Here is a 26,343-nt window from a genome sequence, read left to right on the forward strand (position 1 = left end):
AACATGTTATACATAAATTAACACACTTAACTATGATAACCATAAAATATTTTCCCCATTCTCCCTGCTACTTACTCTATCCATGGTGTAGATTGATGTCCAAAAAGTCTCTCTGGTGTTTGGGGGTACAGGGTGAATCTGTCTCTATGGGAGACTGATGCTGCTGTCTGAGTCACCTCATGCTGAGTGAGAGGCAGAGACTGACTAGACTGGTAAGCAGGGGGTTCAGAGTACTTTCTGTGGGAATTAATCTGTGAACACTGATAATAGGCTTCATTCTGAGGCGCCTGCCTTTGGAGTGAGGGATCCCAGCAGGAGGAGGCTGGGGACGACAGGCAGCAGTCTGGTGTCTGCGAGGACTGATAGCAGGCCGAGGTCTGAGAGCTCAAGTCACGGTCAGAGGTGGAAAAGGAGGACACTTGGGGCCTGGACCATGGGCTGAACCAGAAATTAGCAAAGGGATTTCTTTAACTTTTTACATTTACATTAAGGTTTAAAATATACTAATGAGTATATAAAAGAAATCATGCCTCATATTTAAACTTAGTTATAAACATCACCTATTACAGAACTGTCCAACCCAAACAATTAGATCTACTGTTGGCTAAAACCCTGTGTGATATAATTTTTGCCCTTGTTTATACTAATAAATTGTTTAAAACTGGTGGCGTCACTATGAAGGTCAAGATGCTTCTGCAACCATCTGTAAGTTAAGTAATATCAATCTGACTGCAGTTAAATATTGACAAAATGGATACTCTAAACATAAGTGCATGTTTTCATATCTATTTAATCTGTCTTACCGGTGTGTATCTCTGCTCTCCTCCTGACTCATGCTCCAGCTGCTCTGAGCCAAAAGCTCCCTCTGGCTGCCATGATACCTCTCCAGTACTACGTACACAAGCAAGGAGAAAACTATAAACTCCCTGGGAACAACTAAGAAACCAAGTTAAAATATAATCATCCCAAATGTTACATGGTTACAATATTGATTTTTACTGGTTTCAACAATGCCAATAAAAAAAATAAGTAGAATATTAATTAAAAAAGGGATTAAATGTGTGATTAGTGTGAGGACATAATACATGTCTTGATACAGCCTGTTCATCTGAATTGTTCTGAACATGAAGCAATTTACATGAAATCTGATTATTTTATTATATACTACAAGCTTAAGATGTATTATGCTTTTGCTCTGACTGACTTTGCCTGCGATCGTAGTAGTTGTGGCTGCGTCTGCCTGTCTGTAGACTCTGGGCCCGCAGAACAGCCAGAATCTTCTGGGCTGCCTGGGAAAGATGTCCTGAGTACAACCTGCTGCTAGACTGCTCCATCTCCTCCCTGCCTGCTACTCTTTTCTCTACCTGAGGATCTCTTCAACCGTCAATTGCCTAAACAGGACAAAGGGGAGAGTTGGGTCAGTTACACAGACCTGGTGTTTAAGTGGCATCTCAGATAACGTGCAGAAATCTGTTGAACAAGATCTCTAACACGAATACTGCTAATCCTCAAGAAATAGACTTCTGTAATAAAAGAAACTCCACAAAGATAACAATATACTTTATTTATCAGATGACAACACACAAAAGGAAACAAGGACACTTTAGAACATCACAAGACACAACATGTCAAAAATTCTTCTCTGATTAGTTTATGTTGTAAAAATTGTATTACAACTCAAAAGAATCACACGAATCTCAATTATTACATAAGCAGCAATGTTCTTATACAATAGAGACTTTATCCCAAGTTGAGCGTCATCTCAAAGATGAGTCAAAGACTACTAAAAAGATTGGCCTCCATCTGTACTGATCAGATCTCCTCAAACTATACAACACAGGTTGACTCCCTTGGCACAGAAACTCCATGTTGAGGTCATCAGCGCTTTTATTGCTGCCCTCTCTTCGCAGACATTTTTCCCTCCAGATCTTCGACTATTTTCTGCAGCAGCCGTGCATCCAAGTGGAAGTAGATGTATAATTCCCTCTCCCGCCTGAGGAGGGCATTGCGCTCCAGCTGAGAGCGCTTAGCTTTGACATCCCCCATGATTTCTTGCATTACTTGCTGCAAACTCTGCAGCTGAGACTCTGCTTCCACCAGCTTCGACGTCAGCTCCTGAACACAAAGAAGAGGGATGAGAAATTAAATAACTGGCTTAACAGGTTATGTTAAGAAAACACAGATGTGAAACTACATCAAACAGAAGCAGTTTCACAGTTACCTAATGAACTAGAAAGTATTTTGTCAATGTACAAACAAAATGGGTCAATATAAAGTCAATTCTACAAGTCATATCATGAAGGTGAGGTAATTGATTTAAAAAATGGTGATGCAATTTTGATTACTTATGCTTTTAAAAGTGTACTCATCGAGGTGTTTCAAAGTCTCATTGATGAGCTAATCCAGAGTGAACTCAGCATGAGTTGTACAGAAACAGATGTTAAAATGACATATTATCATATATGCTGTGTCAAAACGCTTCATTTCCACAAGGAAAACATAAATGATGAGGTGATTTTTGCCGGAGTTGTGCCAAATGAACATGTTCTGTCACGTCTATAGGCTGACGCATCTTTATAGGACCACAATGCTTCATTTCTAATGGTAGGTTTTGACACATTTAACCTCAATAAACAACTACATCTCGTGCGATCTGGACTTGGCCGTATTGTGATTTTGATAATATTTCAATTTATTGTTCAGCCCTAACTTAAAACATCATCACGTCCTACAACAGAAAATATACAGTTGTGTGTAGAAAGTTGAAAACTGTTGAGATTTTGAGCGAGAAAATGTGAATATTCTCAAGCACACAGACAAATACAAACAAACACTGTTCCTGATACTAAGCCTTGTGTCACGTCACGCTTAAACCAGTGATTTTGTACATGACATGTGTCTCGACATTGTGAAACAAGTGGAAATGTGCAAGCATATTGTGCTACCAGCTTCCCTCACCAACAGTGACGAGTGATATAAAAATCAACTGACTCACATTAAGGATTCTGTAACACTCTGTATGGTTTACCAAGTTGACTGTGCATAAAATGAAAGGAAACAACCCACCTGTGCATTGGGACAGAGCAGCTCCTGGTCAGTGAAGGCCATTGGACGTACCTGCGGCCCTAAGACCAGCTGCTGGAACTCTGTGTACATTGCCCTGTGGAGAGCCTCACAGTCGCCATTAAGACGAGCAGCTGTGTAGTACTGCTCACGGCCAGCACCGGCTAGGGCATCTCGGGTCACCTGGAGGTTGCCTGCGAGGTCATGAGCAGCCTGGTCTAATGCTTCATACGTCCGAAATGGCTCAGATCGACCGTGGGCTGAATCATGGTCAAGGATCTGGAGGAGTCTGAGGAGAGAGTTGTGTTCAAGAATTGATTATATTGAAAAGTGAAGCAGCCTGTTAAGAACATATGGCTAACCCTGATCCTAACCCTTTAAAGTCATTTTAGAAAAAGAAGTTTCAGCTCTAATACAGGTCTATGGTCCACACAGCTTGAGTCATCTTACCTGCTAAAGGCTGCATCCTTGCAGCTGATGATAGGGTTGTGCCTGGTGTTGATAGCCAGGTCAGGGTGCGCCAGGGACTCGAGTCTGAGGGTCGCCGCTTTATCTTCCTTGACCAGTCTGCTGTTCACTTCTGACAGCTGCTTGAGACACGTCCTCCACCTCCTCAACTCCATCTCCTGAGCCAGGTGCACCAGGTTAAAGGACGCCTTCTGGCGGAGTAGGTAGTCACGTACCTAGAAGGGATTACACATTTTATTTTACTCTGGCTGTTGATTCTTATTTGCACACCGTCTTACAATGAGAGGTAGGAGGTGGTTCCGTGTTTTTTGCAGGAAACTGGCAAAAGACATGTTTAAAAAAAATAAAAGAAAACACCCAGGTTGAAATAGATGATTTCATCAACTAACCTGATCCTGTCTGGAGGTGTAGTAGTCCTGCCTGGCCAGTTGCAGAGCCAGGTCTCCCCTCACTACAGGCACATTAATCAGCCTGGCTGACTCCCTTAGGGCAGCAGGTACTGGTCCATGGAGCAGAGCCTCCAGTTCAGCCTCCACCATCTGCAGCTCCTTCCTGGACACAACCTCACGGACATGCAGTGAGGAGGAGGTGGAAATGCTCTGGCAGAGTGAAGAGATACACATGAAGGAGAGCTCAAAAGAGGAAGCCAGAAGCATGATAACTTAACAGACAATGAAAATCATGATGTTGTTGGCAAGATACAAAAAATACGCCATACATGTGTGCTTTACCTTGGTATGAGAGGACTTCTCAGAGAGCCAGTCCAGTCCAGCCTCGACACTCTTCTCTTCTGCTTTGGCCTGCATCAGTTGGTGCTGGGTCACAATATGAGACCACTGAAGTCGGGCCATCTCTGTCCTCCTGCGCTCCAACATTCGTTCCTCCCTGTCTCTCCCTTTGTCCTCATTCTCTTCCTCCTCCCTACCTTCACAAGAACTGAGGTCAAGGACCTGAAAGCGCTCAGAGCAAGAAGTCTCAACGATGTCGGTGATGCCCTGGAAGAAATGCTTCCGAGTGAAGGCAGTCAGTGTTTTAGTGTTGAGCTCCTCCTGATGCAGGTAGGGACCCAAGGACAGCTGAGACAGGAGGACAGGGGGGCTTTTGGAGATAGAGGGGCTCTGTTTAGCTTCTGGCTGAACCAGGAGATATGAAGCAAGTTTGTTCACCTCATTTGTTAGGTTTTGTAATAGAGTGTTGGTGTCAGCATTCTCAGCTCCAATGGAAGCACTGGCATCCTTCAACTTACATGCAGCGCTCTCTAGCTCTGCAGAAAGTCGCAGGTCAACATCTGCACGGGAGGTTGCCACAACCTGCAACCTGTTGTAGCGTCGTTGCTTCAACTCTTTCTCTTTACGCAGTGCTTCGAGCTCTGCCTCCAAGTCCTCTACGGCTACATCCCCCTCTGACGCAAACATAGAGGATGAAGATGAAGGCCCCAAGATGTTTGCACTGCTTCCATCTGAAGATCCAATGGTTTTAAGGACCTCGCCCAAGGCTGCTTCATCCAGAAGAGGTTTACCAGACTTCTGTAGCTCTTGAAAGGCGTGCGCCTCCTCCATGGTGAGAACATTGCTCCGGTTGAGGGTCCGACAGACAAAGCGCCAAAAGTGAAGGTTCTCCGGGGCACAGTCAAACAGCCAGTCGAACTCGGAGGGCTTCAATGATGATGCGCCAGGATAACCTAGACGGCCAAGGGCCTCCACAAATTGTCCACCGTCCAACATGGTAGCTCAGGACTTGTGCCCCCCTTTGTTATTGTACTGGGTGTCTGTCACACAGCAGCACAGTGTGGATTATTAAAGATTAGGTGAAGAGATACAAAGAGAGTGAGTGTACGTATAGTAAAGCATATTCACAATCCCTTAAAAGTATAATATGTAAGAATTCTGCATTAAAATATCTAAAAATGACTAGACCTTAGTTATATAATTTCATGAGTTGTGTACTTACATTATCCCAAATGTTTCCAAGAATGTTCAAACCCAGAAAAATCGACAAATTTACTCAAGTTAATGGTGCGTTTCAATAGGTCGCTTGCTGCTGGTTCCGTGTTGGGAATCTATTTATTTTCCTTTTCACTGCTCTCTGTGATGTCGTCTTCTTATCGTCTGTGAGTTTGCATGTTTTATGGCCTTTATTCCTTTTACTTCGCCTCATATTGTCTTTTTGTGTTTTGACATTTTCTGTTCTGCCTTATTGTGTTAACCCACCTCAGACTATGCTGCCTTGTGTTTGGCTTGACTGATTTGAGTGGTTATTCTGTAATATTGTCTTTCCTGCTTTTGCTTGTTTGTCAAAGCACTCATAGATCGCTGCATAGATCAAGTTTAATATTATTATTATTATTATTATTATTATTATTATATTATTATTAAAAAATTAAGTTGAATCAACAGTTCTAACAAGATCTGAACATTAGAACATAAATCAAGGTATTATATTTTTGCACTGCATTAGTATTAAGTTTTACACTGAAAACTGAGTGTAAACTGTCAGGGACAGGGAGTCTCCACCTTTCATGATTACAAGCGAAGCTATTGAGCCATTGAGAAACTGCATTTCTAATTTTTAATGGGAAATAGGCCAGCTAAGTGTGCACTGGACACTTTGCAAACAGATCGGGACACATTCAAACATTAGTAATAGGTAACAGTATGATGCATGAATCGGGCGAGGGTGAATTCCGGGATTTCGTGGAAATACTTGCAAAACTTTTGTCTGATTTCACTGTGTTTTGATAACTTCTCATGTAAATCAGCATGACTAATATAATACGCTTACGTTATCAGACTTATCGTATCTAGTCTCTTCTTAGACTACCACTCGATATAAAACAGCTAAATTAAACCTTCACCTCAAGTAACGTGAACACCATGATTTTTATTTATGTTACTCTCCGCCACAGGTGACGTACATTTAGGAAAACGTATCTATTAACAGTGTTAACAACATTAAACACTTCAGTAATCCCACAATTCATTTCTGATGGATGGATTACAATGGCACGTATTCGCATGTCATCTGCTGAAGTGACCATCAGAGCGCTATCCCCCTCTTGTGTTTAGCATGCAAAGCTAACGCTAGCTAGTAAAAATGTAGAAAGCGTGACGCAAGCTAGGCCACTAATTACTATAGCGCCTTCAGTTTTGTCTAAAACAGTGTGTGTCGTGTGTTGTCTTGTCGACAAAAGTCACATTTCAAACTGCCACTGTATAACTTACAACTTGACTCCGGAGCTCCGTCTTGTTAGCATCCCGTTCTCGCCATTTTCTTTGCCCGCGCCAACATCCGAACTGAAAGCACGTCGGCACGCAGAGACAACGCGACGTCCTGCGTCATACGTTGGCGGCCGCGTTTAGCTCCCGACCAATCAGATTTGACGCTTGAGGCTGGACTCCCGCCTTCTCTCCTCCCATGCTTCCAACAACTCGCCGCTACCTGCTCCTGTGAGCTCAGTCCTTCGTCTGCTGTTTCTTTGTGGAGATCGACAACTGGTAAGTGATTTAGATCAAGCTCATGGGAGTGTATGTGTGTGTGTGTGATATGAGATACTAACAAAACAAACTGCAGCTTTTATTATAGCTTTTATTTTAGGAGAGGGGGCATTGGTAAACATGGCAGAGTGTCAGTCACTGTAGAAAGGGAGTTCACTTCTCACTTATGATCTTATGATTTATTGCTGTTTGCTTATTCGAAACAATGACTACATTAGTGTTATCTTACTGATATTTGACGTTGTGTTTACGTCATCACTACGACACTACTCATTTAATTACTGCTATCCTCTGTCAAAATCAGATGTAAAGTCATTGATGTGGTTGAGTTGCACAATCTGGAAATAGTTGCACTTGCTTCTTCCTGTTTTGGGGTTTTTTCTTTTCTTCATAAGCACTATATGTATGTGTGCAGGCAGGTTTTGGGCAGACGTTCCTCTTTAATTATTGGGTGGGGTTTGCATTGCAGGTAGATTGGCTGTAACACTGCACATACCTTTATCATTAATTCAGTCTGAATCTAATCTCAGACCTGAGGAGAAGTTATCAGTTTAAGACTTAAAGGGGCACTGTGTGTTTTTGGAGAAGTTCAAACTCAGAATTTTAATATTTACAATAATGACGAGGTGATAATACGAACTCAGAAATAACTGAATAAACAAGCTGTTCTCAGAGGAAAATAAGGTCCTCAGAACACTGTTTGAAGCTATAAAGGTGGCAGGGTCCGCCACATATAAACGTAGTAAAACAGCATGAAATTGTGTTGTCCTTTAATGTCAGTTTATTTATTCAGTCACAAAAACGAGGAGATATTTCTCTTCTGATTACAATGTCTTCCCCAAGACCACAAAGTGCACCTTTCACATACAGTATAATGTAACTTTAAAACATTTGGACCCACAGTATCTCCAAGTCCAGGCACCTCCTGTAATGCTGAGTTAAATCATCTTTCTTCATTTTCAGAAAGCTCAAAGCCCCCTTTTCTAATCATCATGATTCAGATAGGCTTTATCGAATCAGCGATAACAACTTTCACTCAAATTCCCTTATCTGTCTCTCACAGCCGCCCCGAACAAAGAATCATGGTCCAAGCCAAGACGTGGATCCTGACCAAACACTTTGACGGCTTCCCGAAGGACAGCGACTTTGAGCTCAAGGTGGAGGAGCTTCCTGAGCCCAAAGATGGGGGTAAGATGATGATTATTTACTCTACTATTTACTCTATGATTTACTTTACTCTATATTCTCTCTGCTTAGGTTTAAAGGACAATAAACATCAAACACAAAGCACTTTAAATGAGTCGCACACAGAAGAGGAAAACATCTGTGTAAACGATGTTGCTTCGCTCTCTTCTTGTTTCAGAGGTGCTCTTGGAAGCTGTGTTTCTCAGTGTTGACCCGTACATGAGGTGAGTAGGATCATGTGTCTGGGGAAAAAACTTTCGTAATTAATATTGGGATCCACGAGTCCATAAAATGCATCTAAAACTTCATGTTTGCCTCTCCAGGCCTTTCAGCAGGGCTCGCATGAAAGAAGGCGACGTGATGATCGGAACTCAAGTGGCCAAGTAAGGAACACAAACAACCCTCCGCACACAGAGGAATGTCTTTTATTTGTCACGATGGACCGCACATGCCTGACGTTTACCGAAACAGAACCGGTCCCGCACCTGCTATTAATTACCAAAGCCTTTGATTCATAGAAAGCGAAAACAGACAGTCCAAATGTTCTTGGCTGAAAGTTCAGACGCTCTCATCTGTTTCACTGATGATAAACACGCAGAAGAAATTACTCAGTGGCCAAACATACCCAATCTCCCTTTAAAACCCACATGTTGGGAATTTTCTTTGCTTTGTTGTTGCACAAAACTCATTTGCCACATGATTTGACTTTGTGCGGTTGTCTAGGATACCACACAACACTTCAATACATAAACTTAAGTGGTGAGTGTCTTGTGATTGACGGATGACATATTTCTTCTCTGTTTAAGTGTTGTTGTTGTTGTTGTTTTTCTGCAGGGTCCTCCAAAGTAAGAACCCAGCATTTCCTGTGGGAAGCCATGTTATCGGTCGTGGCGGCTGGAGGACCCACACAGTCAGTGACGGGGCGGATCTGACTCCCATCATGCCCGACTGGCCGCAAGATGTCTCGCTGTCGCTGGCTCTGGGTACCATCGGCATGCCAGGGTAAGACAGATGTCATAAAGCTGTCTGAGCTGAATCATCACGATGAAATAAAAGCTCAAAAACATCCGGTTGACTCAATAAAAATTAAAGATGCATGACATAATCACTTTAAGAAATGAAGGAAGTCGTACATCAGTGTAATTCACATCGGGGTAGGCTTGTGCTACTTCCATGTGCGAGCTATTATTGAGAAAGAGAAGGCCTAACCTTCCCTGAGTAAATGTTAGATAAGCAGCTAATTTCCCTGCTTGTGTAAAAGGGAGCGAGTTGTTTAGTTTAGCAGAACCGCTGAGTTTTGTCCGTCTTTGATAAAATAAACAGGCAGGACTCCAGATGGCTCTCTTGAGCGCTGATAACCTTGCGATGGAAGCAATTACAAAGAGTTTACATTACAGCGGTTGGTTGAATTTGCCTCCTTCTCTCCAGACTGACGGCTCTGTACGGGATAGAAGAAGTGTTGGGACTCCAGAAGGGCGAGACCCTGCTGGTGAACGCCGCAGCCGGGGCAGTGGGCTCCGTGGTGGGCCAGATTGCCAAGATCAAGGGCTGCAAGGTGGTGGGCTCGGCCGGGTCCGATGCCAAGGTGGCTTTCATCAAAGAGCTGGGTTTCGACGAGGCCTTCAACTACAAGACTGTCGGTTCCCTGGAGGAGGCACTGAAGAAGGCTTCTCCAGAGGGATACGACTGCTTCTTTGAGAATGTAAGTCAAGGTGGTTTACTGTAGGTCCAAGCCTGTGGAGGGTTCCTATTCATGCTCCCGGATGCTCTTACATGGTCAGCTTCAATTCAAATATACTTCTTGAAAACAATGAAGAAGTATATTTCAACAATCCAGTGTTTCATCTATACAATCATGCATGTAAACCAAAATTAGCAAGAGTTAAATAACAATCAGAGGCAACATAAACCGCAGGTAAAATACACAAGATTACAATATACATTGATTGCTGTGTGTTTAAAGGAATTCTGTAAACGTTATGTTTGCAAGTTGCATTCAGTTATGAAATGTAACTAAGTACATTTACTGAAGTACTCCTCTTAAGTACAATTTTGAAGTACTTTATACTTCCACTCCACATTTTGGAGGCAAATAATGTACTTTTAACTGCTCTCTATATTTATTTTATAACTTTAGTTACTAGTTACTTTGCACATTACATGCTGCATCAGAGCCAAACGTGTATAATTTACTTTTCCATTCTGTTCTATTCAGATGGGTGACTTTTACTTTTACCAAAGTAATATTTCAATACTTTACCTTTTACTCAACTATGACCTTTGAGTAGTTTTTACAACACCGGTTGCATTTATAGTCACAATTTAGATGTGATGATAAAGGCTTTAAGAGTCTGGAAAATACCTTGAAAGTGCTTGAATTGTACCTGCGTGAACCCTGTTCTTGATTTCTTTAGGTGGGGGGCCCTTTTTGGACTGCTGCCACGCAACAAATGAAGAACTTTGGGAGAATAGCTGTGTGTGGAGGGATTGCCACCTACAATGACACCACCCCCCAAACATGTGTGTACTCCCCCTACTTACATTTTCTATATTATATATATTATAGCCTTGCTATTTTTTCCCACTTGAACTTGACTCCTGCTTGTGAACATAAAACAGAAATGCAGTTAAACCCTTTTCCACTAGAGGGCGACTTTGTCTTGACAGAGTTTGTTTCCCTCTCTCAGGCCCATACCCCCACCTCAACATGATCTTTAAGCAGCTTAAAATGGAGGGCTTCATGCAGAGCAGGTGGGAGCACAAGCACCCCGAGTCCCTCAAGAGGCTGATGGGCTGGTTGAAAGAGGTTAGTGACTGAAGGGAATTTATTTTAATGTTGGATCTAATTCAGGTTTTTGTCTGATCTTCAGTAGGAGATTTAATCTCAACTAGTAGTGTTGCCAGTGTTCTCTGCTTGGTGTAATTTTTTTTTTTTTGCGCATCTGCAGGGCAAACTGAAGTATCGGGAGCACGTCACAAAAGGCTTTGAAAAAATGCCAGCTGCCTTCATGGGGCTGCTGAAGGGAGAAAACATCGGCAAGGCTGTCATCGCAGTCTGATGTGCCAAATGCAGGCTCAATGGAGGAGAATCAGTATTATTAGTAATTAACACATTATTACAGTATTCGTAAATGAAGGACTGAGCAACAGACACTTACAGAGTAACCAGCTATTTTCATACTGGCTCAGTAGAGTGCCTTTTGTAACCACAATGACAACATATTTTGTCTGTTATCACCTGAAAATGTTAATCCTTTTGTAGTTTTGGTTGTTAATAAAGACAAAATAAAACTTTATCCATACATTTAATTTATGCATGTGTTGCATTTGAGACCTGAGAAGAACAGGGGGAAAAACAAAAACAAAAACAGAGCAGGCACTGTTGGCCTCCTGCTGCCAAGTGCAGCTTTTTGTTTGATCAGGAAATAGGCTGTATTTTTAGACTCTAATTAGACTTTCATAAGGATGTGGCGGTGATGAGAGCCCCGGCTCCATGGTTGCATAGGATGCTGTTTGTCCAGTAGATTAGCACAGGAGTTTTAGTAAAGATCTATAGAACAAGATATAATCAAAAATAATGTTGTGAATAATTGTTTCATTTTCACCAGACTAAGAAAATGAACAGAAAGTGCAGACCTATTCAATATCATGTCATACTCGGGAGTCAAAAAACATTTAATGGAAATGAAACCACTTTATCATTCTTATGCTATGATTCCCGATATGAAGTGATTACTGGTCTGCGTTAATATTTAAGCACGTCATTGTGCTTACTCACATGGACAGGATTTTGCTCGGTGTGATAAACCATACAGCTGTGCAAATGTGAAGCTTCAACACCAAAGTGGGTGAGATCTAGTGTCAGCAAATGTTGATTTCTAACATCTAACAGGATCAAAAAATATTGGCTTCAGTTTTATGAATTTAGTTGGTTTAAAAGCTTCATAACATACAAGTTACACTTTGTTGGAATAAACAAATTATGAGGGGCAAATTGTGAGGCAAACCTTTTTTTTTGCACAAGAAATGTATGTATGTTTTCACACTGTTTTTTATACCAAGACTTTACTGTTCACAAGTTCAATTACAAAAGTACTTACAGACAAACTGAATGTGAACATCTGAAGTGGAAAACAACTATAGCGATGACGTAATGACGTCAAGACACGTACGGGACGTTGCTTAACTGGAATTGAGCTGCGCCGACTCAGTCGTTTACGGTAAACCAAGAAATATGTCAAGTCATTGTGACTGACTGAATTAGTGTTTTAACCCCCTTCACTGCACTCACTGAAATAAACACAACATTCAGGAGATAGATGAAAAGTTGCACGATAACAAACAACCATAAGATTCTGTAATTGGTTAATAAAACATTATTAATCAGGTGCGATCAGCTGGTTCGTGTATAGTCTGCTCTGTGGCGTATCGGTTTTAAAAGCCTGTAAATAATAAAGCAGTAAATAATCTGATTTAAACACTGAACATTAGATTACTATAGTAAAGCATCTTCGTGTTAAGAAGATGGATTTATCGTGACACACCCAACAGCGTCAAGCTAGTTTGGTGTAAAGTTTCGAAACAGGAAAATAACACCTCGCTGATGACCTTCAAAATAAACGTCCTCTATAAAAAAGGACGTTTACTTAAAATGACCAGGACCTGGATGACTGAGACCCTTCATCACCATGCTCTGTAGAAAAGGCTTTGCAGTGTACAAGATTCAAAATACACCACACATTTATTGCCAACATTTAATATATATCTATCAATATTAAACTTACAATCAAAGTTAACCTGAACCGCTGGTTAAACTAACTGTTACACATTGATTGCTGTGCGCTTAAAGGAATTCTGTGAACTGTATGTTTGCAAGTTGCATTCAGTGATTGAATGTAACTAAGTACATTTACTCAAGTACCATACTTATACGTCCACTCCACTACAATTTGGAGGCAAATATTGTTTTTTGTTTTTTTTTACTTCAGTACGTTTATTTGATAACTCTAGTTACTAGTTGCTTTACAGATCAGAGCCAAAGTAGAACATTATGAAATTGAATCAGATGAAAAAAAAGTGATGTGTTGTGTTATTTGAATAGTGATGATCTTTCCAGTTAGTTACCAGAGTAACCTTACAGATTACATACTGTATCAGAGCCAAATATGTGTATAATTTACTTTTACTTATACTTTTGATACTTACGTACATTTAACATCAGATACTTTAAGTTTTACTGCTCTACATTTAAAATCATTTCAAGCTTACTCAGATAAAGCACTTCACCGAGCAATGACACTCTTATTTTGTAGAGCGACGTAACGGAACTTGCGCTGCGTCGTTGACGTACGGACGTAGCTTGACGCAGCTGCATTAAAAGGCGCGGTGAGAGCTCGAGGAGGGCATTCCCCGCACACTCACGTTGTTCAACAAGAGGCACAGACACTCGGCAGTCATGCCTGTTCACGTGGTAACAGACCAGGTACGTTTTATCCGCTGTATTTCCTTCGCTCTGCTCCGTTCACCGTCTTTAGAAGCCGCCATTGTTGCACCTGAGGGAGGATGTTTTATTTTAGCTCGAGCGGGCGGTGATGCGAGGCTCCCACCGGCGGGCTCCCTCATGACTCATTCAACACGGTTCACTTCTGAGCCTGTTTGGTCGACCGGCACGAGCTTTCTGTCAGCTGAAAGACCCGCCTGGTCGTGATATTACCTTTTTTAAAAGTTAAAAGTAAAGCTAAAGGAACATAATTCGCTTTATTGTGCATGAATGGGTCAATCCACATGAACAGGCTGCTGACATTAGCTTCCATGTGTGTGGACGCTTCTCGGCGGGTGCATTACTCATCGTCGGTACCGTTAGTTTGCATCAGAAAATGCTTTCTGGACCGAGTGCCTCTGTCGTTTGTGTGTGGAAACAACACTACATGATGTTTTATCATTCATTAAATACTTGAAAGTGGTTGTGTTGCTTGCTAGCAGCCGCCGCCGCCACTTGTAGCTAACGCATCATGTTAGATCGCAGGCCGTTAACTGCAGGCCATGTCCGGCTGACGTTACTGGGTTTTCCACGATGGCCTGGTGCTGTATTTATCCATTAAAGAGCACGTTATACAGTCTAAACTCTTCTACATGATTCGCTCATGTAGTATTAGTACACCGTGGTTTACACCGTTTGGCTGGCGATAAAACACAACGCCAGTTTACATCGTTTATAACTATTATAAAAGATACAAAGGTTAATTATGTGGCGTAATAATCACAAGCGCAGTCTCTGGGATGTATCTCTGATATCATGGTTCAGGTTCAACAGTCGTGCTTTTTACGAGGCAGTTGCCAGGAGTCATTTAGCTTATATGAAGCTATTGTTGTCAGCCAGCTGGTTTTGAATGTAGCTGACTGTTAGCTAGAGGTTTAGCACCTTCTCGAGTCACTTTTATAGCCAAAGATCAGATATATCTGAAAATGTGTGGTTTATGGGACAAGATGAAACTTTTGAGGCACAGTAATGCTAAATGTATCTTTTATACACGCAGTAAACAAAAGTACAGTACAGAGAATTAAGATGAAGTGCAATTTTTAGTCCCTTAAATGAGCTGTAGTTGTGTTTTTTTTTTTTTTTTTAAAGGTGCAATATGTAAGAATAGCCACTTGTTGAATTTACACCCAAAACCACCGATAGGGGGCAGTATGTAACCAGAGTAACTGCCAACTGCTGCTTACTGTAGCTGCTGTTGGCCCGGTAGCTCAGTTCGCCGCGCAGCTAGCGGTCCGGACTGGAAACTCTGGGATCCATGTTTGTGTTTACATCGCTAGCATTGGAGCTAGCTGGCTAGCATGCTAACTTTAGTAGAAAGCAATGTATAGACTGTCCAAATGGTTGTTTCTTCCAGGTTTGTTGATATTTGGGTTACGTTTTGAACCAAAATTGAGCCTTTACAGTCACTTCAAAGTGATAGCTTTCAACTATAATAAAAAGAAATGCTTTGTTTAAGTTTGCAGTGACTCATAGGCCAAATACATGACTGCAGATGACCGCGAGACAAACGGTATTTCCCAAATATTAAGCTGTTGCTGTCTGTTTTAATTTTCTGTAGGATGACTTTGACAAGCAGATGGCATTGGCTGGAGACAAGCTGGTGGTGGTGGACTTCACAGCCACATGGTGTGGCCCCTGTAAAGCGATCGCCCCATTTTATCACGTAAGTGGCTGACAATTGCACCCAAATCTTGTGTCAACCAGAGTTAATTGATTTGTTTTGTTTTGTGTTTTTTTGTTTTTGTTTCTCCTTCTAAACTTTTCTTTTAACGTCAGAAACAGACATGTGTCAATACGTTCTTTTCCCACAACAGACATCATGTACACCCTGTGTGGTATGAGTATCTCGGTTCTCAGTTATCGACTCTCTTGCAGGCACTGTCAGACGAGGAGCAGAATGTGATTTTCCTGTCAGTGGATGTGGATGATGTTGAAGTAAGTGTGTTTTTCCCTGTTTTTTTCCCCCCAGGGTTCTTACAAAGTGTTTGGAAAATGCTTACATTTTTTTTTTTAAGGATTTGTCATGTAGGGAATATGTTTGAATTATTAGAATACGATCCTTGAAAAATGCTCGATTTTCTCGATCTATCGGCCACACAATGACTCATGTAAACCAAAGATCTTTTAATATTTGAAATTAAATTGTGCGACCATCCTATGTCTTTGTCTCCGGGTGTCAATATTTGTAAGAATTAAATAATCATGATCAAAATATATATTCAAAGTTAATGTAAACAGCTGGTCAAATAAACCAAGTGACAATATACATTGATTACTGTGGGTATAAATGAATTCTGTTTTTTGAAATTGCGTTTATATTAACAATTTAGATGAGACAATAACGTCTTCAAGAGTTGTCCAACAGAGGCCTGTACTATGACTTCTGTTAAATGTACCCAAGGAATCTGCGTTATCTGGCTTCACTTACCCGAACAAAGGCTTTTTGGCTGACTGGGTGTGTGATTGGCCATTCAGCTAAGCGAATCAGTACATGAGAAGAGAAACGGTAAAAGAGAGCCCCTTGAGCCTGTCGCTGTAGTACATGGTTGCTGCAGAGTTTTTTCCACTGACTAATAAGCCTGTGACGAGAGAGCGCTGTTCATTTACTGCAAATTCAAATCCATCACTTCTTACAGCTGCAGCGATTTTAAAAAAAGCTGTATCTCCAAATAGGCCCTTTAGCTTTTCTCTCTGCCTGTGGAGTATTCATAATTCCCCCCATTAAGCGAGGTGTCTCCATATTTTTCTCCTCGTCCTCTACCAGTACTATTAGCAACCTAACATCAGACATTTGCGATTGGAAGCAACGATATCAGCGTGAGTGGTGTCAAAACGCTGCTCTATCATAACAGCTGTTAGAGAGAGGTACTTCCTGTAACATGGATGGAAAACATACGAGCTTGTCGGCCACCGGCTGTAGTCTTTGGGTTGCGTTCAAGTGCAGCTGTTTGGCCCTCATTGATGCTAGTTCTTTGATGTCTGTTTGGTGTGTCAGGGCCCTTAGCGCGTCAGTCTGCCTCTGTTGTAGGATGATATCATTACAAAATGGCACAATGAAATGGCTTTGACATCGTATGCTGCCAGCTGGACCATGTTAGGTGTGCACTGTTGCCATGGCGATCTACCCGATTTCTAAAAAGTGAACCACCTTCATGACACTGAAAACCCAGCGTTAGCCCTGAAGTTACTCACCAAACACAAATCCTGCCTCGTATTACAAGCCTCTGGTTTTGTAGGGGGTTGCCATGTGTATAATACTCAAAGCAATGTAGACTATTCCTGAAACCTTTCTCACAGCTGACTCATGTGACCCAAAGTTTTTCTGTCTCACTGCTGCAACCGTGTAATGCAGTGAGAACAAAGCTTGCACCGTAAATGTTTTTAGTATTTTAAAATCTTGGACGTTAAAATTAATAACCTGTGAGCCTTAAACATTAACAGCATTGTTGGAGAGGCGGTGCGGCTTTGGGCAGAATGACTTGCTGACATAGTGGCTTATTGTAACCACATGTGGTAACCCTCTGACACACATTGTGATATAAGGGCTGTTGAGCAAACTCCAGGTAGTATCTGAATCTTTGATGCCCTCTTCTATTCTCTCTATCAGTATTCCTGCTAAGAAGAAATAGAACTTGGAGACGGGTACAAAACAGAAACCGGTAGCGTTGAATAATTGGGAGTGGGGATACACAAAAGGCTGTTTAGATAAAGTGAGGCTCAGCTCAGGTGTCCCGTTTGCTGTCTAGTACCTGGATTGTCCTCAGTCGGGGTGTAGAGTGTTTTTGACTCAGTTCATGTACATTAATGTTCCCTTTGCTCTTTTCAGGAAGTGAGTGCCAGTTGTGGAATAAACTGTATGCCCACATTCCATTTTTACAAGAATAAAGTAAAGGTAAGCATTGCGAACTGCTGCTTGTTTACACATCCAACAGATACTGAGCAACGTGTGCATTCATGAAGGCTTTGTGCAGACTGCAGATAAGTCACACTTGTGTCTCAGATCGTTCAGCTTGTAACTTGCAAGTGATCGGATCTTGCGTCCTGTTCTGCTGGTAGCAGGGTGGATTTTGCTCTGCCGCTCTGATGCACTTCTTTGCTTGTCTGCCATTTATAGACAGTTCAGAGCTGTTCTGCTGAAACTTAATTAAGGTTGGAAAACAGCCTCATGCCAGAATCATTCATACTTAAAATTTTCTCTTGGATACAAATGAAATACACAAGTGGACAGAGCCTGGTGTACCACTGCTGCTACTTCACAGGGAACAACACGTTTGTTACGGAAAACGCCGTTATCTGAAATTTGTTTCACACGAGCAAGATTTGTGTAGATCTGACATGAGCTGCTGAGCCTTGTTCATGTCGCCGTTTGATCCATAGTAAATACAACAATATTGTATCATTGCGTTGTGCGTGGCAGTTGTTTTGTTTTTCAAATTGAAGCTCTTCTTAACTCTCTGTTCTGTCTTTTTCAGGTGGACGAGTTCTCTGGCTCTAACAGGGACACACTGAAGAGCAAAGTGGTCCAACACAGATAAAATAACAGTAGCTACTGTTGCTCTCTGTACATGCGTTACTAAGAAATACCAGTCTAATTTTATTCACAGTAACCATCAGGTCTTCTATTCCTCACAGGCAATAATAATTCATTCCTCTCATGTATTGGTGGCATACCCTCTTCCTGTCAGCTCAGTGTGTGTATCGACTTCTGATGTTGCGTCTGTAACAACAGATTGTAACCAGATGAAGACTTTTTAATTCTGTTTTAAGAGAAATTGGCTTCTGATTAACTCAACGTTCTTTGTTATTACGTGTCCCACATTGTGCATTTAATAAATGAAGACAACCAGGAACTTTGTGCTCGTCTCATTCAACATTTAACAGAACGTGACTTCGACACAAGACAAAAGCCTTTAATGGTATTTTATGCTTTAATAAAAATGTGAGAATAGTTTACACATATACATTGGACAATCACATCAATAGTTTTTACACATCGTACAAGTATATAGCAGCATATGTTTAATACTGTTGAGTCTCTATATGAAAAAATACAGCTTTATTTTACAAAATGGTTCTTGCTTTGCCTTTTGCGGAGAGATGAGAATGAATGGTTTACAGGTGTCAGTTTAACTATACAAGAGTTCCCTTCATAAGACGATTCACATGGAGCTGAGTGTAACCTTTAGAAGTGATAGTATCCTGATTTCCTTTTCCTGTAAAGAGAGGGATGGAGAAATGGTATTAGGTCAGGAAATTCAGGTCTAAGAAAAGCTTGTTTTCCAAGTTAAGATGACTCATAACTGAAGGAAAATCCGACTATTCATGGATGGTGAGCTCACTTTTTGGCTGCCCGCACACTGCTGAAAGTGAAGACTCTTCTCCATTTGTTCACCATCTATTACTTTCATTCAAGCATGTACTTTACAGCTTCATTACACTTTATCATCATATTTTTATTACACCAACTGCACTGGTGCTTAAAACCCTGAGTGAAGTGTTAACAAGCTGCAGTATCTCAGAGTATGGAATAAGAGCTGTTCTAGTTTTCTGAAACCAGGATGTGATGTTGACAGGCACAAACACGCAAACACAGTGAAATCTGATCAAAACCAGGACACTAACGCTGCATTCCAGACAACTCTGAGCACGACGATTATTTTTTTTCTAACGTCCTACTAGAAAAAGTACACTGAAACGTCACTTAAAGGTAGAATAGCTATTTCCCGCGGATCCCACAGGGAGGGGGTAGGATGTTTTTCTAGACGTCAGTATCTGTATGAGGCTAGTGAATGTAATATTTAGATACATTTCCAGGTATAAAAATGCTAAAATAAAATGTAATATTGCATCTGAAACCTAATGTCACATCTTTCCTCCTTTTTTTTTGTTCATATGTGCAAAGAGGCTGCACGGCTGAAGGCTCACTTGTGCGTACACTTGCCAAAGACACATTATTTTGATAACATCAGGCACGTTTTTTATCAACTTTTGGCACTGCGCACCCTTGACGTTGACTGGAACGCAGCAACAATAGTCTCATTCATCGGTGTAGATTTCGTGCAGTGGACGCACCCTCAATATTTAAAACGTGCATTTGCATGAAAGTAGCAGAAGACTTTTATTTAGAAAAACTGCTTGATAAAGAGCATTAATATTTTGAATTGTCACTTAGTGCTTTCATTTGTTTTCCTTTTACATAAATTACTAAATTATCAAGTAAAATAACAACCCCATAAAGATGACTCATATGAAACCGCAGGACTTTTCATGAAGCTCAGAGCATGTTGCGCAGTTTCTCTTCACCCACAGTTTGGACTATATAATAGATTCGGATAAAAGTTAAAATTGAGTCAATGGAGTCTGGATTTTTAGATAGATAGATATAAATCTAGCCGACTCGTTGTAGTATTTGTCACTGTAATTATTCATTGAAACTATCACATTTAAGTTTTAGAATTACATATATTTATCTAAAACAATCTCAGGAGAGATTTTGCATTTGTTGAGGAACTTTTTTTGGGGGGTGTCTTTGTGTCTAATCACCTGGAGCAGTCGTGTCCGCTCCAGCCTGGACTGCAGTGGCATCTGTTCGGTCGGATGCATCTGCCCCCATTCAGACAAGGTGATGAACACACAGCTGTGGGCAGGACACAGACACGTAGTTGAGAAACAGCACAATCATCATTACTAAGTACAGGTTGTGCTTATAAGGAAGTAACACTGAAAAAAAAAAAGTTTGTATCAGGAAGAAGGAAATGAATGAATGTCTTTATGATAACATTTTCTGGCATTATGTCACGCTGTTATTCACAAACAATTGCCGTTTACTTATTTTCAAATAAGTTATATAGAAGAGGGGAAACAATGGCGTCACACAACCCTCAGTGGCGTCAGGATGAGAGGAGGATCATCACAGGATTCCCTTTACGTCACTGTCGTTATCACCCTGCGTCACTGTGCTGTTAATGCACGCAGCAGGTTTACTCACATACGTACCAGCCTAAACATGCGAGAGCATCGTGAACTCACCACTGTGACAGCGTGTGCCCGTCCACCCCGTGGGACACTCGCACTGGTAGGGTGCCACGCAACGGCCTCCATTCAGGCACGGCAGGATGCAGATCGCTGTTTTTAAAGAGGAGAGAGGAGTGTGAGCGGGGAAACACTTAGTCATCGGTCCCGTCTCTGTTGAAATCCAAAACATTTGATGTGGTTTGGAAAGAGAAGATCGTGTGACCACGGAGGCATATTTTTGTACTGATTAAAAAGTGATCCAGTGATCTTAAGTTTCAAGAAGGCTCCGTTAGCTGTGTAAAGAGCAATGTCACTTCAATAGTTGTGTCTGAAAGCAGCAGCCTGTAGTTTTGACTAGCCGTGATCCGGTGTGAGGCACAGCTACAGTATGTATCGAGCTAAATGCTACCAGCAGGATGTCAACATGCTAACAAAGACACTGCTGACATAATGAGGTATAATATTTAACATGTTCACCATATTAGTTCAGCATAGTAATGTGTAAATGTTTGCTAATTAGCACAAAACACAAAGTACAGCTGAGGCTGAAGGATGTGTCTTTAGTTTTTGCAGGTATCGGTCATAAACAACTCATTTAAATTGACCTTGATGATGGCACAAGGTGGAAAAGGTAAAGTCAGTCGAATTCATCCTCTGGGAACCACAAATGATTGTAGCTAATGAGTTAATAAAACAGGATTATTCAAAACTATGACCTGCTGATTGCCTTGGACAAAAAGTCAGGGGATCGCCAAAGTCAGTAGCTCTTAGCCCTGGGCCCCCTTTTCACACACAGCGTGTTTGAAGCTAAGTTGAACATTCTTGAACGTTGTCACTACTCTTTATACTTAGCCACGTGAGTAGCATTGATTGTCTGAGCAGCATGAATGTCCATCCATTAGTTGTCAAGAAATTTTACTAAAAAACAAAACTGTTAGCCTCATTGTGGAGGTACAGGTGACCAATGTAAAAGGGATTCATCCTCTGGGGAACATGATTGATTCGATCAATTTATGAGCAGTTTCCAATCTTGTCTTTGGATTTTGGTGATTCTTGGATTATTGCTTCTTTATTTTCTAGCGATGGACATAATGTCTATCCATGTCAATAGACACATTGTTTGAAAAACTGCTCGACAGTGTTTTGTTGACGTGCAGAGAATGAACAACAATAACTCTCTCAGTGTCTCAGCTAAAACAACCTTTCACTCCATTGTCTCTGGATCATCTTTGTGCACCATTGTCTGCTAAAACCTGCTTAGCAAGCTGGTTGGACCTGTTGTTGGTCAGTGTTTGAGTGGTAACACACTTAGGATCACGCCCGGGATCGTGCCAGCGGAGCTCACTGAGCGATATCTGACGATGAGATACTCACGTTCCTCACAAAGTCGGCCCATCCAGCCCTCTGGACAGGAGCAGGTGTTGGGCCGCTGACACACGCCTCCGTTCTGGCAATGCAACCAACACACCGCTGAAGGAGAAGACACACACACGGACACATTTTACACTTCGAGCATAGAAGAGAGCAGGAAACTGAACTTATTCAGCCTCCTTCCAGTGAAATAAGAGAAAGAGAAGTTAAAGGTTTTTTGCTGAGTGTGTGCGCGTGTTTCTGTGTTTACATATAGACAGTAACATGCGCAAACTCAACCCGACGCTGGCCTGGATCCATCCCTTGTTTTCACATGTAAATCATGCGAGAGGCCGTTTGAATTTCATGCTGCATGCAGTGGGCTCTCTTTCTCTTTAAAGCCCGACTCGAATTTGACTCTCTGATGCGCCTTGTGATTTGTGAAGTTTACGTTTACTCTCTGTGGATGATATGTTCGCTGAGTTTCAGGACATTTCTTTTAAAAACAAACGTACTAAAAATGAGATACTGAAGAAAAAGCCTACTCATCTTTAGATACTTTTCAACTGATCGATATCATCAGTCTGTGATGTTTACTGCTGTGAATGTGATTTTCTGTCAATTCTCAAGTATGGCTTTTGTCAGACGGAGAGTCAACTTTCCTGTTCAAATTACAGCTCTTTCCTTAAATTTGAGTCATCACAGGGAGTACACTTGATGATTTTCTATGTTTTCTGCCAGTAAAAGGATTTTCACTTTAAGGGACAAACTAACAAACCGGAAAATTTGTGAGATCATGTGCTGAGTTAGTATTCACTTATTATTTCCACTTTCAGAGAAACTGGAGTATTTTCCTCTGTTATAATTGTCTCAAACATGGTTCTTCCACTTTGATCCAGAAGGCCATACATTCACCAACACTTAAACTATGGAAGTGACGTGGATACTGGTGGCCATCAAACAGAACACCTCCTCCCTGTAAATATCAAGTGCAAATTACTTTTTTTTCTTTAATGGGGCTGGATCCAGGCTTTAGTAGGTAGTCATATGTGAATATTTACAGTCACATGTGAGGACAAGGTGTCAAAAGTGTACAGGAAGAGGCATCAGTGACGGTACAGCAGGAGGGAAGAGGATCTGTGGTGAAACTGTTCTGAATCAAATCCTTTCCCAACCTCAACTTCAGCAAAAAAACAAAAAGCAGAGCTCATAGCAACAGTTTATTTCATCTACTTCCACATACTGTGTACGTGCAACTGGTGTCAGTCCCTCAGAGGAAGGCATTAGATGACAGAGAGAGCAGGCACAGAGAAACTGTATCTGTTGCGGTCGAGCAGCAGCGGTCCAGAGAAGAATTAAAAAGCTGAGGAGCGGCGCGGACAGTCAGAAGAAGCAGGAAGTGTCCCGGGAAAAGGGGGAGAGTCCCTTCGGTTCGACACACAGGTGTGTTCTCTCTACCTCTGCATGTGGGAGGCGGCGTCCAGGTGCCGTTCTCCAGACACCTGCTCCTTCCGACGCCCTCCATGGCGTAGCCGCCAAAACACGAGTACACCGCCACGTCCCCGAACTGGAACACCGCCCCCCGCACCACCCCATTGGCCACGTGGAGGGGGGGGCCACAGGACACCCCTGCACAACAGCCCAGATGGAACGACCCACGAGTTACATACTATCTGTCTGCTGCCTCAAAACTTTGATTAAAGATCATTTTGAGGAGGTTTTAATCATTTCAATCTTCTGTTTGAGCAAAGAGGAAAGTTGCTGAGTCTTGGGGGGGTGGACAAAATAAAAGAAACACCTTACTGTACAGTACAGCAGTTTAAAATGTTGTAGAGAATATCATTTCTCTTTCCTACAGAAGCTTTCCTGTGTTTAATACTGATGCATTACATAATCTAAATGTTTGACACTCCTGTCCCAGCATGAGCTTCAATATTTTATTGTCTTTCTGTTATTTTGTCTACCCCTCGTGTATCTGGAAAAATGCTGATTACGAAATTGTGCAATGTGGAGTAAAGCAATCTTTGTCTATTGAGTGAAATCAAGCTGTGTTTTCTGTGTCCCTAATCACCTGTGAAGATGGTGAATTTCATGCGTGACAGTTACTGTCTCTATGAAAAATTCCCCTCAGGACCAAAACGTGACTAAAAGGATCACAGTAAACATGCGTAACAGAATTAACATCATGCAAATACAAACGGCGAGCCATAGCAACGTTAAGCACCATTGTGCTGCATATTCAGGACGACTGCGTGTAAGAAAGATCAGAGGATTATCGGACAAAGGTTGCCATAGGAGCTGCAGAGGTGCCCGCAATTAGTGCAGCCAACAGGACACCAACACAGTGTTTGATAATTTGTTTTTGTGTGGCAGCTCAGTGAGAGAGAACAGACAGGAAATGGTGCCTCAGCTAACAGCCATGCAAAGGTAGAGACGCACAAGATAAAGGCGGCATGCAGAGGTGGGAAATATCAAATACACAGTTTTGACTTGATTATTACGACATGAGTGCAGAGAAAATCGACATCCTTTGATTGAGTTGATTGGTTTTCAGCAAACATAACTAAATAACAGGAAATGGATTTCAGACTGATCAAGTAAATGAGCAAAAAGCTGATTGATTAGGGATGAAATTATGCCTTTTGAGGCCTAAAAACAAAGATTTTTGAGAGCCTCGGTCAAAATGGAAGGAAGTAATAATTGGAAAACAAACAATAGATTATAAAATTAACTATAATGAAACAAATAGTGTCAAATGGTAATAAATACATCAAATGTAATCAACAATTAGCGCATGTACTGCAGATTATATTTACATTTAGATCTGTGGCTTTAAAATTAAAGTTAAATTGAATATTCGCAGTTATAAAACTCTGATTGGAAGATATATTTTGAATATTTGCATCAGATCATCAAACCTTAATTACTTTTTTTGAGGGACTATTTAGCTATTTGTCAATAATAATCTCCTCTGTAGCAGCACCTGACATGCAACAGTTTCCCAAAATGAACATTTAGTATTTTTCACCTACTTTCACACGCAGAGCTGATGGAGCTCCAGGTCTGGTCTGGCCTGCAGGTGATGGAGCCGCTGCCCTTGACCTGCTGACCCTTGGGACATGTGACGCGGACTGACTGTCCGACGTGAAACTCCTGCTGGGAGCCGTCGTCCCTCCAGCCTGGAGGAGCCGAGCAGGACTTGGCTGTAAGGAACAGAAATGATGCGTTGATATTAAGTCTTTTTTATTTTTCAGCTGACCCACCTCATCTGTAGCCTTGCTAAGAAGTGTATTAAATAAAGATTATTAATAGTATTACCTCGTTATGATAATATACAGTAGTTAGGCTGTACTTGGGGATGTTCTTTTTTTCCATGTTTGTAAATTGGGATCGAGGACAGTTATTGAATCATGATGGATCAAAATAAATATACAAATCAGAACATATCTGGATGTATTCCTTTGATTGATACCGTCCAAAGCTGCATTTTTAATCATTCAGCCTGTGTTTTTCATCAGATAACAATGAGATAAAATGAGTGAGTTTGACTAAAATAACAAAAAAAATCAATCAACAGTCAATTAAATATGGTAAAAAAACAAAACAAAGAGGAGATTTGACAGTAGACTGTAAAAATAGGTTTCACTTTTGCTCATATCACGAAACAACACTAAGTTTTGCAAGTTTTCTTCCAGAAAACTGCTCTGACTCAAACTGTAAAAACGTGGGAGGAGAAGCTCCAACTCGCTGAGGTTTTCTTGTGAAACAGATTATGATGGCTGATGTTGTAAAGGCTTTTGGTTGGGGTGTGTGCTCATGTTACGTGGTGCAACCGTTGCAACAGTTTCCATGTTTACAGGGTGTGAAAAAAACAGACATTACAGGAATCCAGACAAACAGAGTAAGAGACAGCTGCAGGCAGTGACAAATTCACGTATTCAAATCACATCAGCGTCAGCGTTTCTGTGTGTGGACTCTCACGTTGGCAGGTGGGGAAAGTGGAGCTCCAGGTGTTTCCTCCGATACACACAACCAGAGGATCTCCCACCAGGTTGTAGCCCTTATCACACTGGAAGCCCACGGCGCGCCCCGTGTTCAGGTTGTGTTCTTGCACTTTGCCGTGCAACATCTGTTTCGGACTGTTGCAGCCTTTAGCCGCTGACACGACAGAAAAAACAAGAGGTTGAATAATTCAGAAAAGAATGACGACAGCGATGATGGACGCTGATC

At 41.5% G+C, this 26,343-nt stretch overlaps 5 protein-coding genes across 13 annotated transcripts in view; 2 read left to right on the forward strand and 3 right to left on the reverse strand.

Moving 5' to 3' along the window:
* The window catches only part of poln (polymerase (DNA directed) nu), a 62,689-nt gene extending 55,862 nt beyond the window's left edge, over positions 1-6,827 (reverse strand). For 4 of the 5 annotated variants that reach the window (XR_014621446.1, XM_084344246.1, XM_084344244.1 and 1 more), the window contains exons 1-4: positions 6,753-6,827; positions 1,205-1,391; positions 804-891; positions 76-438 (exon numbers count right to left, since the gene is read on the reverse strand). Coding sequence is in view for 4 of the 5 variants with exons in the window: in XM_084344246.1 (XP_084200372.1) it covers positions 76-438; positions 804-891; positions 1,205-1,334 (581 nt within the window). In the remaining variant the exon portion in view is untranslated. The remainder of the gene's footprint in view (positions 1-75; positions 439-803; positions 892-1,204; positions 1,392-6,752) is intronic. The other variant, XM_084344245.1, reaches the window with a different exon arrangement.
* On the reverse strand, positions 1,888-5,255 carry haus3 (HAUS augmin-like complex, subunit 3; the record flags this gene model as incomplete). The annotated part of the gene is made up of 5 exons (XM_084343634.1): positions 1,888-2,115; positions 3,067-3,352; positions 3,514-3,746; positions 3,921-4,130; positions 4,263-5,255. The coding sequence occupies 5 exons, from the start codon at positions 5,253-5,255 to the stop codon at positions 1,888-1,890; spliced, it is 1,950 nt and encodes a 649-aa protein (XP_084199760.1).
* A 97-nt stretch (positions 6,828-6,924) lies between the features above and the next one.
* LOC311251672 (prostaglandin reductase 1-like) lies at positions 6,925-11,506 on the forward strand. Its single transcript, XM_084344248.1, has 9 exons — positions 6,925-7,025; positions 8,089-8,213; positions 8,389-8,434; positions 8,534-8,593; positions 9,045-9,212; positions 9,639-9,912; positions 10,625-10,730; positions 10,898-11,016; positions 11,159-11,506. The coding sequence occupies exons 2-9, from the start codon at positions 8,108-8,110 to the stop codon at positions 11,267-11,269; spliced, it is 990 nt and encodes a 329-aa protein (XP_084200374.1). The 5' UTR covers positions 6,925-7,025; positions 8,089-8,107; the 3' UTR covers positions 11,270-11,506.
* Positions 11,507-13,574: 2,068 nt separating this feature from the next.
* On the forward strand, positions 13,575-18,599 carry txnb (thioredoxin b). Its single transcript, XM_084344792.1, has 5 exons — positions 13,575-13,692; positions 15,308-15,412; positions 15,625-15,684; positions 17,576-17,641; positions 18,222-18,599. Exons 1-5 carry the CDS (start codon positions 13,666-13,668, stop codon positions 18,282-18,284), a joined length of 321 nt encoding a protein of 106 aa, XP_084200918.1. The 5' UTR covers positions 13,575-13,665; the 3' UTR covers positions 18,285-18,599.
* A 49-nt stretch (positions 18,600-18,648) lies between these two features.
* svep1 (sushi, von Willebrand factor type A, EGF and pentraxin domain containing 1) overlaps positions 18,649-26,343 on the reverse strand; it is a 91,521-nt gene continuing 83,826 nt past the window's right edge. For 4 of the 5 annotated variants that reach the window (XM_084344790.1, XM_084344789.1, XM_084344791.1 and 1 more), the window contains 7 exons: positions 26,095-26,271; positions 25,146-25,316; positions 23,572-23,742; positions 22,138-22,233; positions 20,779-20,874; positions 20,293-20,386; positions 18,649-18,962 (listed from right to left, as the gene is read on the reverse strand). In XM_084344790.1, the coding sequence (XP_084200916.1) occupies positions 18,932-18,962; positions 20,293-20,386; positions 20,779-20,874; positions 22,138-22,233; positions 23,572-23,742; positions 25,146-25,316; positions 26,095-26,271 (836 nt within the window). In that variant the 3' untranslated portion in view covers positions 18,649-18,931. The remainder of the gene's footprint in view (positions 18,963-20,292; positions 20,387-20,778; positions 20,875-22,137; positions 22,234-23,571; positions 23,743-25,145; positions 25,317-26,094; positions 26,272-26,343) is intronic. The other variant, XM_084344788.1, reaches the window with a different exon arrangement.

Source organism: Pagrus pagrus, assembly GCF_965226575.1.
Source record: "Pagrus pagrus genome assembly, chromosome: 22".
In the NCBI taxonomy this organism is placed as follows: Eukaryota; Metazoa; Chordata; class Actinopteri; order Spariformes; family Sparidae; genus Pagrus; species Pagrus pagrus.

Coding starts and splice junctions, on each gene's coding strand:
- LOC311251672 (XM_084344248.1), top strand. CDS start 8,108: ATGGTCCAAGCCAAGACGTGGATCCTGACCAAACACTTTGACGGCTTC. Junction 9,913..10,624: donor ACGACTGCTTCTTTGAGAAT/GTAAGTCAAGGT, acceptor TGATTTCTTTAG/GTGGGGGGCCCTTTTTGGAC. Junction 10,731..10,897: donor TGACACCACCCCCCAAACAT/GTGTGTACTCCC, acceptor TCCCTCTCTCAG/GCCCATACCCCCACCTCAAC.
- txnb (XM_084344792.1), top strand. CDS start 13,666: ATGCCTGTTCACGTGGTAACAGACCAG. Junction 13,693..15,307: donor TTCACGTGGTAACAGACCAG/GTACGTTTTATC, acceptor AATTTTCTGTAG/GATGACTTTGACAAGCAGAT. Junction 15,685..17,575: donor TGGATGTGGATGATGTTGAA/GTAAGTGTGTTT, acceptor TGCTCTTTTCAG/GAAGTGAGTGCCAGTTGTGG.